At 37.4% G+C, this 15,890-nt stretch overlaps 1 protein-coding gene across 1 annotated transcript in view; it reads right to left on the reverse strand.

Annotated features, from left to right (window-relative positions):
- The window catches only part of LOC139117907 (hyalin-like), a 122,040-nt gene that overhangs the window by 41,248 nt on the left and 64,902 nt on the right, over window positions 1–15,890 (reverse strand). The window contains exons 3-5 of the mRNA XM_070681143.1: window positions 7,199–7,438; window positions 5,502–5,741; window positions 4,557–4,796 (exon numbers count right to left, since the gene is read on the reverse strand). Coding sequence (XP_070537244.1) covers window positions 4,557–4,796; window positions 5,502–5,741; window positions 7,199–7,438 — 720 coding nt within the window. The remainder of the gene's footprint in view (window positions 1–4,556; window positions 4,797–5,501; window positions 5,742–7,198; window positions 7,439–15,890) is intronic.

Genomic DNA, 15,890 nt, shown 5'->3' on the forward strand with positions numbered 1-15,890 from the left:
CTTTCTTCCATTTCTAACTGCATTTGTATTTTTTCTTTTTCTATTTGTAATTCTAGTTTCTTGATCTCCAAATTTGTCTGCATTTCTAATTCTAATTTTCTGAGTTCAGAGGTAGACTCGGGCTCATAATCTTTCAGGGTGGATTCCTCAAATTGGCCTAAATTAACTAAATGTTTGGCAATACGGTACTGTATTTCCCTCTTGCGCATAGATCTTTTGACTTCTACTTTAAGGAAATTGGCCAGTGTTATGAGGTCGTCTTTTCTGAGGGAATCAAATGTGTCCTGATCAAGGTCATCCATTTCCTCTGGTTTAAATTCCGCCATGATTAAATTTCGCTGAGTTCACAGTATACAGTAGTTTTAAAAAGGCTGGCAAAATGTTGTCAAACGGCTCAAAATGTTCGTATCCCGGACAAGCCCCCAATTTGTTACGTGCAGAGAAAACGAACAAAAGGGTGAACTCAGCAGTTAATGTTTAAACCAAATTTATTACAAAAATAAAACTAATTGCTAAGTCAGGGATAGAGTACAAGCTTTAAAAGTGTACAGACTACTTATCTCAGCTGGGACGGCAAAGCTCCAGTCTCAGAGTTGTAACAGTCAGTCGGATGAATGAACAGTCCTTCGGCTTGCAGGCTTGTAGTTGCACAAAGTCCACAGTATAAATCCAGCGTTGGCAGTGAAGGTCTTGAAAAGTTTTGAGAATGACTACTGCTGGAGTTTAGTAACACACAAGAGACAGGATCCAAAAGTCTGACTGGAAGCTGAGCACGTCCCTTTTATAAAGGCATATAAGAACAATCTAGAACTTTTATTGACATGCTAATTACTGTTCTAAAATTATCTCCCTTACACAACTAATCAACTTTCCAGAACATTCCAAACATGACTAATTGAATTCAAGGTTGTGAGGTCATCAAGGGCAGTGACCTTGAGAATGTTCTAGACTAATTGAACTCAGGTCATGATGAGTGTGGGGGAAATGACCTACATAACATCATAATGTCATCACAATGTCATCATAGGAACATTCAGGAACATCAATAGGAACTATTAACTAGACAACATGGTGGGACTCTAATAACATGTTTTACATGTAATTTCCGACTCAGTTGGATATTTACAGAATTCAAGGCCTGTACGTGATGAATGGAACATCCGGGGCAAAGCTTTGCTAGGCTGAACTATGGTCTAATCGTTATTTCACTGTTTTTCCTGCTTACACCTCCTCCACCATTGTATGAACATATCGAGCCAGTCTCGGTAAGATAGCATTGTCTTTTTGTTAATCAGGTTCTTTTATTTCGGTTCGGAGGTTTCATGTTTAATCAGTGAGCATGTGGATTGACCATGCCAGTCAGACTTGTATCTTGTCACTGTACATATGAGCATAAGTATGAAAGATGGCTTACATCCTTGTGTCTTCAGACTGGGGTTTTACAACCCAAAATAAGTAGCCAAGAAAAGTATATTTCATTATTTATGAAGAAAATACTGCCAGTGGAGGCACTGACATATCTATTTCTGCAGTTAAAAGTTAATCTTTAACTAATAAAAGACAGCATTTGCTAATGCAGGCATGTAATGATGCCATTTCACCATGGGCATTGGAAATGCCACTACAACACCCTTCATTCGTTCTACACCCTTTCAAAAACTCTAAGTGCAGGTTTAAGTATCGGGAAAGTAGTTTACATGCAAGTAGGATATTTGATGCTCCATCATTTGAGAGAGGAATACACACCATAAAGACTAGAGGGGACTTTCAAAAAGCTTTATGGTCAATATGATGTCATTGTAGCCAAATACTACACCTTGGTCACTCAAATGATAAGCAACAGCATTCTCAGCTTTGACTCATTACACTGATTGAAAAACTCTATCACTTCATGCAAATTTAGACAACTTTGGGACCAACCAAGACGAGAGTAGCATGTTAGCAGGGTACGCTTACCCATTCCATAAACCTGGCACCACCACTAACTATCAGTGGTTCAGGATGGCCTTACTTTTTAAATGACAAATGTCCCATGGACCTGGTAATGTGTTACCTTGAATGGAAATAATTATTGGACCGGTTTAATGTCATCTTGGGACCGTTTAAATTGATAAATGCCTCCTCCTGAGGATAAACCGAATCCAAAACCGCCAAAGATAACATTTGACATCAAAAACAACATGGTGGAAGCTAACAGCTATGACAGAGTGACGGGTAATGTTAATTAAAAAATGTATTTCAAAACTTTCGAGAAGAAAATGTACTGGCATTCTGAGCGAAAAAACTCGATTGCTTTTGATCACTTCGAAGCTGATTTAGCTTTGCTGGGCATTGTGTTAAGAAATGAACGATTACAGTGAGTGATGTAAATTTTAACAGAACGCTTTTCACGTGCTGGTTAGATATCTAATTCGGCTTCGAATCTTCGACTTTAGTAAAAAGAAAGATCGAATTCATATATATATAGAGAGAGAGAGAGAGAGAGAGAGAGAGAGAGAGAGGGAGAGAGAGAGAGAGAGAGAGATCGAATCGAATATATAGATCGAATATATAGATCTAATATATATATATACATATATATAAATCGCAAATTAAATTATATGAGCTTACATGGACTTCTATTGCATGTATTGTATAGATTAGAACTAATACAGACTGAAGTTCGATCAAGCAGGAATAACAATGCAAACATTTGCAATTCAAAAACAAAAGTTCGTAATGGTGTTGCACAAAGTAGTGGCAATGTAAACAGAGTCACCCACAACACCAGCTTTTGATCGTAAAACTATACAAGGTGTCACCAAAAGATGCTTATTTGACACTGGGTGTACGAATACAGTAATCTCCAATTAATTTCCGATATGATTTCTGAAAAAGACCGTCCTTAATTGTTCGCCAAGTAAGTCAATTAGAAGAATTTCCATCTATCTTTCAATGCCTATTTTCAAAATTCTAAGAGCTAATACGTTAACATTTCGATCAAATAAATTCCATAGAAATTCAGAGATAATTTTTCAAGATAACCGCCATTTTTAAATCTCCGAGCTGAGCGGATCTAACGCCTAATGCAACCACCGCTGTTCGGGCGTTTGTTCTGTTGCATGAACGTAAATTTATCAGAGCAAAATCACTCGCAAAGAAAGTGGTTACACATACACAGAGCTGACTGATGTGTTATCGTTTAATGCTTCTGTTACTTGGACGAAATCTAAATAGCATTGTTCGCTTTCGTTTAATGCTCTAGACTAGCCATGTTTACGCTTTGCATTAGTTGATACGCACAAAAACATTAGGTTTTATCATTTGAACACGACTTGAACTAATTTGGGATAATAGGATAGTGAAGTAATGCCGTTATGACCCGCAAATGTGGGGTGATCTGCTTTAATTTTTAAGTTAATACACTTGTTTTTATGAGTATTTTTGTAATATTGCAACATTCAGCTATAAGGCACCTAACACTTTAAATAAATTTGAAAAATATGAAGATCCAATTATCCCGCATTAGTTCCAATCATGTTTTTGATTAACTATACGCCTGATTACCTTTTTGATTCCACGCCCATTTTCCTCCCCAAAGCTGTCACTTCGGAAAATGTGTAGGCATTACAGATGAACAACTGTTGACTTGTATCACGTGTTATATTAGGAGTACGTGAAGTGCGTAATACTCGTGCCATAAAGGAACTGTTACCGTGGTTACTGTACGCCAAGAAGAGGGAACTGTGTGTGCTGATTCAAATACTTGATCAATAGGCAGTAGCAATGCAGGATCGCGGCACACTTTGTAGATCAAAACAGCATTGCATTGGCAACTGATCTGCATTTTTGTGATTTAGTTAGTTTCGGGAGGTATGCTATATAAATATCAAACTCGTTGAATTTGGTATTAGTCAAAATTGTGATGTATATTCTGATTGATATTCCATTATTTATGGTTCTGTTCAATTTACTATTTGCTTTTTCGTATGCTGTTAATTGGAACTTATTTTAAATGGTTGACGATAAGGTGTTTCCCTCAATTAATACCAAATACATCTTATCTGACCACAAATACAAATCACTTCGCATTTGGTTTAAACTACCCGTAAGTGATAAAAGTAAATAGGGTTGTGCATTGCATGTTTGTGAATCAAACTTCTATTATACGAGGCATGTAGTAAATAAGTCAATCACGGAACACAAACTGGTAGATTGGTGTAATGTAATATTTTGAATCAAGGGAACAAAAATGATAAACATCTACAATTTCACCTTTTACTTTCACATTGAAGTGACAGATATACAAATATCAATACCGATCACTTTCATTGAAGGAGACTTTTGATGAACCAATGGTGAAAGTTATTTAGTGATGATCTCTGACTCTTGCAGTTCTCATAGTGTTTTAGATGTCTTTTCTATTAGTACGTGTTCCTTATGTAAATTCGACCTTTATTATTATGTAAGTGTGTAGTAAGTTGGCCAATCGCAGAACACACACTGGTACATTGCTATAACGTGATATTTTTTAATCAAGGGAAACAAAAATGATGAACAAATACAATTAATCTTACCTATGACTACTACATGGAAGTCACAGGAATACCAATTTCCATACGAATCACTGGCATTAAACGAGACCTTTGATGAACCAATCGTGAACTCAGTTCCTGATTCATGGCTACAAGTCACAGTCACATTGCCAGAATTATCAGTAGCATTAGGGAATGACCAATTCATAATAGCGAAATGTTTGCCAACCAGCGTTCTTTGTTCAATGTCAACTGGACAGGTGATGTAGGGGTGTTCCTTATCTATGAAAAAACGTAAATAAGAACTGTTTCAATTGTTGGCATTTATATCTTTTAAGTAATCATTTGGCAGACCTATCTCAATGCTCTTAAAGCAAACATCATCACTTCAGAAATACACAAATAACAGCGCAAGATTAACATAGCTCAGTGATTACTACGTGACTATACGGCTTTCAACACATGAATACAGACGATTATATTACCATGCCCTGTCCATTGCGTTTGAATTGGGCGAGCTGAACCACGTGACTGCCCACAATACACATTAATGGTTTGTTTTCATGCCCGTGAATATGAATAATATTGTAAACATAGTAACATTACGGCTAAAACAAAAATTGTGATTTGTACAAAGATCATAATCAGCTAGACAATAAAATGGGGCATTTGTGGGCCAAGTGTAGACGCCTTTTTTAAACAAACCTCCGAATTTGCAAAATGTTAGCAGCGCGCGCACTACTCACTGACAGGTTCTGCGGCCCCGTTGTCGTTCGCACGGAAAATTTTCGTAAATTTCGACGGTTTTTCGGGGTTCGTTGATAGCCGAGCCCGTTAATTTGGCTTTCCTCGAGCCCGCGCCCACAAATAAACGTTTAATGGTCAGCGCGGAGCTGTTATTTCTAAATTAAACATCGTCACATTGTTATTTTGCACTATTTTGAATCAAGGAAAAGAAAATTGATGAACATATACAGTTCATCTTACCTATGACTATCACATGGAAGTCACAGGAATACCAATTTCCATATGGATCACTGGCATTGAATGTGACCTCCGATGAACCAATTGTGAACTCAGTTCCTGATTCATGGCTGCAAGTCACAGTCACGTTGCCTGAATTATCAGTAGCATTAGGGAGTGACCAATTCACAATAGCAAAATGTTTGCCAACCAGCGTTCTTGGTTCAATATCAACTGGACAGGTGATGTTGGGTTGTTCCTTATCTATGAAAAAAACGTAAATAAAGACCGTTTCAATTCTTTGCATTTTATAATGTCTGCTGAGTAACCATTTGGGCGACTTATCTCAATGCTTTGTCAGGTAAACATCATTACTTCAGAAACATACAATTAACATCGCACAATACACATAGCTCCGTGATTAGTATGTAACTATAAGGCCTCTACACATGAATACAGACAATCAAAGCACCGTGGTAGAGTGTACAAATGTGTGAAGCACTTAATATGGGATAGGGCTCCATAAATGTGATGTTACAAGCCAGTGTCACCTATTGGCGATCCCAGACTCTTTCAGTTCGCATTGTGTTTTAGCTGTCTTTTCCCCTTTGTCACGTGTTCCTTATGTTTATATTTTACTGACATTTCTTACGATTTTCTTGCCTCACTCGACAAAAAGACATCTTAATGGACCACAAATACAATCACGTTGCAATTGGTTTGATTACTTGCAAGTGATGGAGAACAATAGGAATTATTTAGGTGAGTGTTGTGAATGCTACGTTTATTACAGAGCTCGAAATTAGCGGTAGAGCCGCGTCCACAGACTACCAACTTTTTCCTGGGGCTACCAAAACCCATTAAATGGTAACCCCTACGGTCTACCAAAGCCTGGGACATGAAATTACTTGATGGATTAGATGACCTACGCTCATACAGTCCAACCAGCTGGACACAGAAAGGCCAGACTATGACTTTGTTATGCAAATTAGAAGGCGACAGTGTAGTCAAATTTATTGTGACAAATTTTCAATAAAATATCATTATCTGAAATGATGTACAGGCTCTGGAAATGATGGCCAATGAAAATTCATTTTCATAGTTATTTAATCACAATATATCATTCACAATTGCACTCAAAATTATTCATACTGCAAAGAAAAAGCTGTCGGGCAATACACAAATGACGCTATCATCCCATGGTAGTGTGCTATGGTGGAGAAATATAGTCACAATTGCCACAAAGTATGAGGAACATAACTGTACCAAGTTGTCATCCTGAAATTCATAGCCAATCCATTTTTAGCCATGTTATGTTTACACGTGCTGAATGAAAAGTCGTTGTCATGATGAACATCAAAATTTGTATTTAAGCTCTGCGTATTTGTGAATAGGTCGTCAAACTTTGAGGCGTCACCGTTGCCTCTCCTAAAGCTATTATCTGCAGGTATTGATGTCAAATGACTAGAAAATTCAATTCCTGGATAGACTCTCTTTCATTGTCATTCATGCATGGGCTACCAGACCTTGTCACTGGGCTACCAACTTCAGAAAATGGTAGCCCAATGGGACTACCTGGGAAAAAGTTAATTTTGAGCCGGAATTATCATGTGGGACATGTGATAAATATGTCAATCGGAGAACACACACTGGTATTTTTCATAATGTAATATTTTAAATCAACGGAAGGAAAATTGATGAACATATACAGTTCATCTTACCTATGACTATCACATGGAAGTCACAGGAATACCAATTTCCATATGGATCACTGGCATTGAATGTGACCTCCGATGAACCAATTGTGAACTCAGTTCCTGATTCATGGCTGCAAGTCACAGTCACGTTGCCTGAATTATCAGTAGCATTAGGGAGTGACCAATTCACAATAGCAAAATGTTTGCCAACCAGCGTCTCTTGTTCAATATCAACTGGACAGATGATGCTCGGACGTTCCTTATCTTTAAAAAAATAAAGAAAAACTTTTCAATTGTTGGCATTTTTTCAGTAAATATTTAGTAAATGTGATGGATCTTCTTGCAGATCATTTGGAAGACATTTTTCAATGCTCGTCAAGTCAGTGCATTATTCCTCGGTGTCGTACGATGTGAGTTCGAATCCGGTCTAAAATTACTGAATTCAAAGCTTGCAAATGTAAAGTTAATGCATCTCACTGATAACATGCAACTATAGGGCCCTCAACAAATGATTACAGACAATACGCCAAAGAAAGCCAGTGTTTCTCAAGGCCAAGCAAAACTTTTACGCATGCGTGGCACCAATAGAAGAAAGCGTAGTAATACATGAAGGGACTAAATCGCAGATTGGGCTCCAATAATTTTTTTCACTGAAAAACAATACTAAATGACATTGTGAATCGCTTGCAAATCATATGTGAACATTACTAAAATAGCATGTGTTCTTGCTTTTTGAAAAATAAAAATATTCACCGAACATTGATTAAAGCCAAAAATGTGAATGAAATTATGAAGAGGACTTCGCAGACAGAATAAGCCAAACAACAGATCCGTATCAAAACAAAGTTACCATCAGGAACCACAATAGACCAAATTCGAAGTGCTTCTGCAAAACATTGCAGCAAAACCTGTTCTTTACCGAAACAAAAGAAATTAACACTAAACATTTTATATGTACTTTTCACCATCTTTTGAGCATTTCTTTTAGGCAATCAATAGATAACTACAAACTGCATTCAAAGGCTGTCAGAAGAGAGTTTGAGACAAAAATAATTTGAAGAAATATAACAAAAATATTCTCAAACTTTACATATGCAAATTGTATGCTAAAGTCAAACGTTTATACTGAAGGCATGCCTTGGAAAATGTGTATCATTTTTGAAAATGTTATCAGAGTAGTGGTTTCTGAAATCAATCTGCCTAGCCAAAATTGAGGAAAAAGGCTTGAAAAGTGTTTTATGTTTATTTCATAATCATAAAAATAATTAAACCAAGAGTATCTTTCGGAACAAAAAAAGGAAGTAAGTAGATATTGAATGATTATTTGCCTGCCAAGATCCGGAAAACTGCTGCATGTACACTTCTCAAGCTTGACAGAATGACCAGGGCTAATGAAATGTGGTGCACCTGACCCTTCGAATTGAATAAGTCACGTGGCCTTGTGGCAATAGTGGATTTTTAAGTGTCATTTAAGTTTGCTTATAAAATTGCTCGCTGTAGAGTGACCTTGGTTGCCACATTCGATGTACGAAAAAATCCAATCAAATCTATAAAAATCTTCAAGTCCAAGAACCAACGGACCATTAGAACGGAAATTTCACTCATACCATCATTAGTGTGAGTACTTTCGGGGTCGCAAAAGGCATTTGGACCGGTTATGTGGTTCGATGGCCTTATTATAATTTGCGAAAAAACTCTGATAACTATAGCAAGCTGAAAGATAAATACAATATTTCTCTTAGACAAATGATGGCTGATGGCATCAGTGACATTGGGCCTTTATAGTTGGTGACCACTACCTATTTTACTTACAGATTAATATATAGTGGGTGTCTCATGTGGGGTAGGATGCGCTTACTATTTTTGAATAACTGATATCACTTCGTGGTCTTTTGGCCAGAGGTCCATATATCTTTCTTTCATGAGTTTGACTTTGTTCTATGTACAGGTGATTTACTGTCTGTTCTGTGCTTTTTGTGTCTATATTTACAACACTTTGTCAGGTATGTGTTTATGAAAGTTGAATTTCATCAAATACATGTATAATCCAGTAAATATCTCTGAAGATCTCATTCTTGTGATTTACCGGTATGTATCTGTAGTTAGGAAAAGTTTAGCAACAAATAGTAAGGTTTCTACTTAAAAACAGCAACTATGAAATGTAAACAAGAATTGAATATAAGAGTCAACGATTTGTTTGCAAAATACTATTTGTATGGATGAAAATTTCATTTCACAGTAGTGACATATTTACCTTCCCTAATGGTCATTGTATGTCCTTTTAATGATTAGGCATTGACAGTAAAGAGACTTTTTTCATAAAAGAGAGGAGTGTCAGTGAATAAAACTCGTACAAAAACGCAATTTCCATACGCAGAATTAAAAATTATACATGCTGGCAGGATCACAGCCATACAATAAGACATTGACATACTGGAAACCATTTAGGTGCATACAGAGAGATTCTGGCAGAGATAAATCCTAATTTCTCTCTCACAGTATCTTTCTGTATGCTTAGATAACTGTTGAAAGAAATTCTGTATCCACAACTAAGAGTATTTTTGGCTCCTTTTTGCTATGTCTAACATCCTGATCCTTTTGAAACACACATTTCAGTTCCATAGACACTGTGATTATTTTTGCTAAAAGAATTAGGAAATATTCTTTTCTCTTACAGGCCATTGTAGTATGATTGGTACCAAAAGTGGAAAAGTGATAGCATATTCTGCGCGTTCAAAAACATGCCACATTTGTAGTACTGCAGCACGTTGTGGTAAAGAGCCATGGGAGCATGACTGTAGACACAATTGGTATGGAAGCCCAAAGGGTTTGGAAGCCGATATGGTTGTTGAACTTGTAAACAATGTTCATGGTGCATCTTTGGGTGACAGTACCGTATGTTTCGGAGCAGTTGTCGATGATGAAGATTCTGCTACAATTGCTAGAGTTCATAAAGAAGTTGATCAAAGGATTGACAAGAAGTCACACTTTAATCACCTGAAAAAGATTCTTGGCAACAAACTGTATGCCCTGCAAGCTAAACATAGAACATTAACTGTTAAAATTATCAAATATCTACAGAAATGTTTCAGTTACATGCTGAAACAAAACCAAGGAAATGCAAATGAGAGATAGACCACAGTATCCAAAATACACTAACTAACCGCACAGCGTCACGAAAAGAAACACTAACAAATTTATTTTCAGCACAAGATACAGTCCATTCGTTAAAACAAAAGATATTAAGCGAAGTCTTTTGAAACACTGGGCAGAGCAGGAAACGAATGAGGAGTCAATTCCAAGAATCACCAATCATTGCTTGCAAGAGAAACAAAAATTCAAAAGACTCACTAGGTCAAAACAAAATTTACAGAAGTAAATAAAAATAAAACAAACAGACAGGATAGCCAAACGGATTTACAACGCGATCTAATCATCGATATACTTGCTTGCCATCGCTGTTTGAAGAACAAGAAAACTTAATTCCCTTTAAAAATTCACAAATACACACTGAGGAAATAATTTACACTGCCACTTATGTGCGGTTTATCTTTTCTTTTCTGCAAAATTTTCCAAAACCGGATTACCTGTGCAAAACATGAAATTTCGACATTTTCACATAAAAAAGTTGTTAAGTTGAAAATAGTTCCGGTTCATTTTCAGTCCAATGATGACTATGCGGCCCGCGACGTCATCGACGAGTTACCATTGAATCCTATGGAGCGTGCCACGTTCGATATACGAGGCATGTAATAAATATATATATATATTTATCACATGAACTGGCCCGTATCTCCACCTGTGTAACGTACACCAGCACAGATAAGAAATCCATATTACGCCTGTTGCACGTCATCAACCTGAACTTTTTTCCTGCAATGGTACCTTTCGTACGTGCATGTCGCAACACAGACCAATTTGCCGTGATCGATGCCGTGCTCTCATGGCATTTTGACAAAAAGGTGACCCAAAAATCCAGATTTTGACAAAAAGGTGACCCAAAACTCCAGATATGGAAAGTAGAAGGCATGCCCAACGAAATTTCGAGTCGCTAAAGCTTTAGCCATTCCCAAGAATCGAATGAGGATACCGTCGGTCGTTTGGCTCAGTAACGTCACGGCTCCAGTCGCAAGGCTCAATGTGGACGTCGTTGTACGTGGCGATCGCCAAGCGACGTCGTACCTGGCGATCCCGGTTGGCGATAAACCCGAAAGATATACCTCAACGAAAGTTCAACTTAATAAATGAATACCGTATAAACTTCGGGAAAGCGACATAGAAATGAATACCGTATAAACTTCGGGAAAGCGACATATAAGGCACAAGTATCGACGAACAACGATAAATTTCCTTCATCGCACAAATTATTCCGTTGTTTCTCGATCGGAATAAAACCTAAGCTTACAGCGTAAGGCTGTAGTGAAGACAATGATAAGCTGTCGACCTGTAGCCTTAACTCTGCAGTGCAACCTGTAGAATCTGATGCATTTCGAAAGTTGACTCGGACAACACTCACAACAGAAAAGAGTTCCCGTCAAGTAACAAAATCGGGATGTACCTACGGGCGATATATGTGTCACAGCAAATATCAAAGTCCGCATGACGGAAACATTGGCGACTGAGATGACAACCGGCGGAGACCGGTGACGGTAGTGCCCACTACAAGCGTACACTGTGTGTCATCGATCTGAAACTTTTGGGTTCGCCAAGGCCATAAACTTGTGATATTTTAAAAGCCACAGCATCTCTAAGAATGATAACTACTGTTTCGATTGTGCCGCTGCATTCACTTTATAAATATAATTGTAAATATTCTAAATAACTCAAAATACTTTCGTTATTCGTCGCTAGTGCGGTGAAAGCTATGTCCGCCGATGGCAGACTTGCCTTGGCATCGATCCAGCGCGAGACAATGATTGACATGCGCACGTGACCTAATCCGTATGTCTGATTGGTGGAGATACCATTCCATGTATCAAATTTTCAGCTTAATGGGATTTATGAATGAAAGTGTACCTGTGAACATTTCCACATCTCCTGGGTGACGGGCCGCTTTACAAATGTAAGTAATCCGCGTAAATAAAACACAAAATCGCGATAAAAACCATGCAATTTGTTACAATAATTTTGATCCACCCACATCAAAGAAATATAAGAAGACTGTTCATGTGATAAATATATAATCCCATGGTATATTCCTCTGTTTGACGTCATCGTATACTCGTGTATTTTCGCGGAGCCGCACAACTTCTCGCCTTCGGCTCGAAGTTGTACGGCTCCGCGAAAAACTCTCGTATACGATGACGTCAAACAGAGAAAATACAATGGGATTATATATATATCATTATGTGAAATGATTCAGCTCAGGTCGCGCTAGCGTACGTACCTACGTATATGCATGGGTCGTTCCGCCACGAATGCGGTCGATGTGGTCGCTTGTGACGTTCACGTAGATACGGTCTGACCTTGATCTGGTATTGTAGCTAAGTCGGTATTTCAATCTTAACGGCATTCTGTTATAAATTTCTTACACAGTTATCATCAAAGCACAGTCCCTCCACAAAACGGTCAAGAAACGCCACCAGTTTCTTTTGTTATAGTCCGGGTTTCGATTGGGCTTTCTGTTGATTTTACTGATGGGGATAATCCCGGATTATCACGCGTGCAGCGGGAGGTGTTAACAGTTACGTGCACAAAATTGTCGTAAGCAGAAACTTAATTCTCCCAGAATGCATTCTGATTATTGTCTGCGCATGCGTCTAAAGGCCAAAGTTTGTTTACATCTGCCTGCCGTGGAAGTCACGCAGCGTGAACTATGTACATCGGAGACGATTTCGTCAATTTTGACGACTCCCATGTTGATTGGGACTTCATTTTGGAAGATAAAAATCCTGCGTCGACACGTACTGCTGCGAAACCCAAGCCTTGCGTGGTCTTACAGTGTAGCAACCGATACAATCAGTTTGTATATAAATACCCATCGATGGGCTGACCACGGTCTCTCGTGGGTAACATACGAAACCCATACACGACATGATTTGTATCTCACTTGATCCTCAATCAGGAAAATCCATGGCAGAGAGTTTGGCACCCAGGCTTGGGGAGGTCATGTCACCAAAATGTCGCGACACTTGTAGGGTTTCTAGATTCTCTAAATTTGGCGGTCTGAGAATTCGAAAGGTCGACAAAATCAAAACATTGGGTTCTGCCATGCCCCGGGGTTCAGCAGTAACTTGTGTCTTTAAGAAAGAACATATTCCGTCATGAACCTGATTGCCTACTTTTGAGAAGACTGAACGATCGGTAGGGACGCACTTGACACCTCTGAACGATCGATAAAGGAGAAAAAAAGGGGGAAAAACGTTGCACTATTACCATAACGCCAACTCTCAATGGGTCGACGCACGGTCGACGGGAGCACCCTGCAAAAACAAGGTCATCGTAAGAGTTCCTTGATTTCGTGCATTGAATTTTGTTGAAAACGATTAAAAATTTCAAATCGAACTCTCAAAGTATGGAACTAAGGAATTATCATGTTAAATCGTTATCAAAAGGGAGTTAAGGAAGACATTTTAGGATTTTCCCATGTAATGCAGATACGACTCGTCGATCCCAAGCGACGCCATTTTGTTTTCAGTTGAAAATATAAACGCGGCAAAAAGACTAGTTTTCTTGTCGAATTACGTTTCAAATAACAACACAACACGATTCCCTATTTTTTCGAAGTCTTTGCCTTACTAGGAGGTGCATGACTTAATTTTTAGCTCACATTGGTTATACCAATGTGAGTTTATCGTATAAGCTGAAGTCGATGGCGTCTGTATGTATGTGTGTATGTATGTATGTATGTATGTATGTATGTACAGTATGTCCGTCAACATCAAAAACACGCAAACCGCTGCACGTTTCAGCTTGGTATTTGGTGTGTGGATGCATCCTGGGCTATAGATTAGTCCAGTCAATCTAAGCCAAAAAAGGGGTAAACTAGGACTAATTGCAACAGAAATTATTTCTTCACCATGCATTTTGGAAAGGTCCTAGAAATAACATACTAAAAGTATAATAAAATCTAAGGGGTGCAACAGTGCCTAATTTGCATAAATGTAAAGGGGGCTCATGGGTATAAAATTGTCGCTGATAGACGGTTTCTACTTAAAATATGTGGCTAAACATGCTTTTGATCAGGGTTTTTTGGCTTATTTGCCTCCTTTTTGGTCTAGGCAATGTTGTTGAAAATATTTTGTCGTCATACAAATATGCCTCATTTGCATAAATCCAATATGGCCGCCATAACACTTCACTTTTCTTAGTTTTTCTCGAATTAATAACTATTTTTAAGCTACTACTGACAGCAATAGAATAATTTTTTCACATTGTATTTTAGACAAGTCCTAGAGTAACATACTAAAAGCCTAGTACAATCTAGAATTGTAAACAGTGCCTAATTTGCATAGATGTACAAAGATTATGGGTACAAACTAAGTGCTGATAGAATGTTTCTGCTAAAAATAACTGGCTAAATGTGATATGTTATGCAGGTTTTTGGCTTATTTGCCTTGTTTTTGGTTTAGGTAATGTTGATGGAAATATCTAGTCTTCATAGAAATATTCCTAATTTGCATAAATCCAATATGGCCGCCACAACCTTCACCTTTCTTTGTATTTTTCCCAATTAATAACTATTTTTATGCTACTTCTGACATCAATAGAATTATTTATCCACTGTGTATTTCAGAAAAGCCCTACAATGACATACTAAAACCTCGTACAATCTACAATGTAAACAATGCCTAATTTGCATATATGTAAAAAGATTATGGTTACAAACTAGGTGCTGATAGAATGTTGCTACTAAGAATATTCGGCTAAACATGATACATGCGGGTTTTAGGCTTATTTGCCTTGTTGTTGGTTCAGGCAATGTTGATTAAAATATTTTGTCGTCATAGAAATATTCCTCATTTGCATAAATCCAATATGGCCGCCACAACACTTCGTTTTTCTTTGTATGTCCTTAATTAATAACTATATAAGCTACTTCTGACTGCAATAGAATTAAATTTTCTCTGTATTTTAGAGAGGTCCTAGAATGACATACTAAAAGTCCAATACAATCTAAAATTTATAACATTACCTTATTTGTATAGATATAAACGGATAATGGGAGCAATACATTCACTGATAAAAGAAATATGCATATTGAATTGAGAAAAAAGCGACATTATGTTCAAGCAATGTATGCATTTATCTTAATTTTTGTCCAGGCAATATTTTTGAATACATTTTATCGCCCGAGAAATATTCCTAATTTGCCTAAATCAAGTATGGCTGCCACTGCATTTCACTTAAAAATTATATTTAATCTACACAACAAGTAGTTTTTGTTTCCACTCTGTATTTAATGTATAGAAGGACAAACAAAATGACTGTTAAGAGGGGAGACAGTGCATAATTTGAATAAATATAAAACTTAGAAAAGGGAACAAAATCGTTGCTGATAATAGATTTCTTAAAAATATATTCAGCAAATTGATATTTAATTCAAGCAATTTCATTATTTAATGTACTTTTTGTGTTTCTAGGCAATGCATAAAATCATTTAAGATTCCTCATTTTACATAACTGCAATGTGCCCCTCCTACCACTTTACTTTTCCCTTTTTTGACCTATAGTATAAATGACTATATATAATGTTAAAAAACAACGGAGATCATTG

Source organism: Ptychodera flava, chromosome 18, assembly GCF_041260155.1.
Source record: "Ptychodera flava strain L36383 chromosome 18, AS_Pfla_20210202, whole genome shotgun sequence".
Classification (NCBI taxonomy): domain Eukaryota; kingdom Metazoa; phylum Hemichordata; class Enteropneusta; family Ptychoderidae; genus Ptychodera; species Ptychodera flava.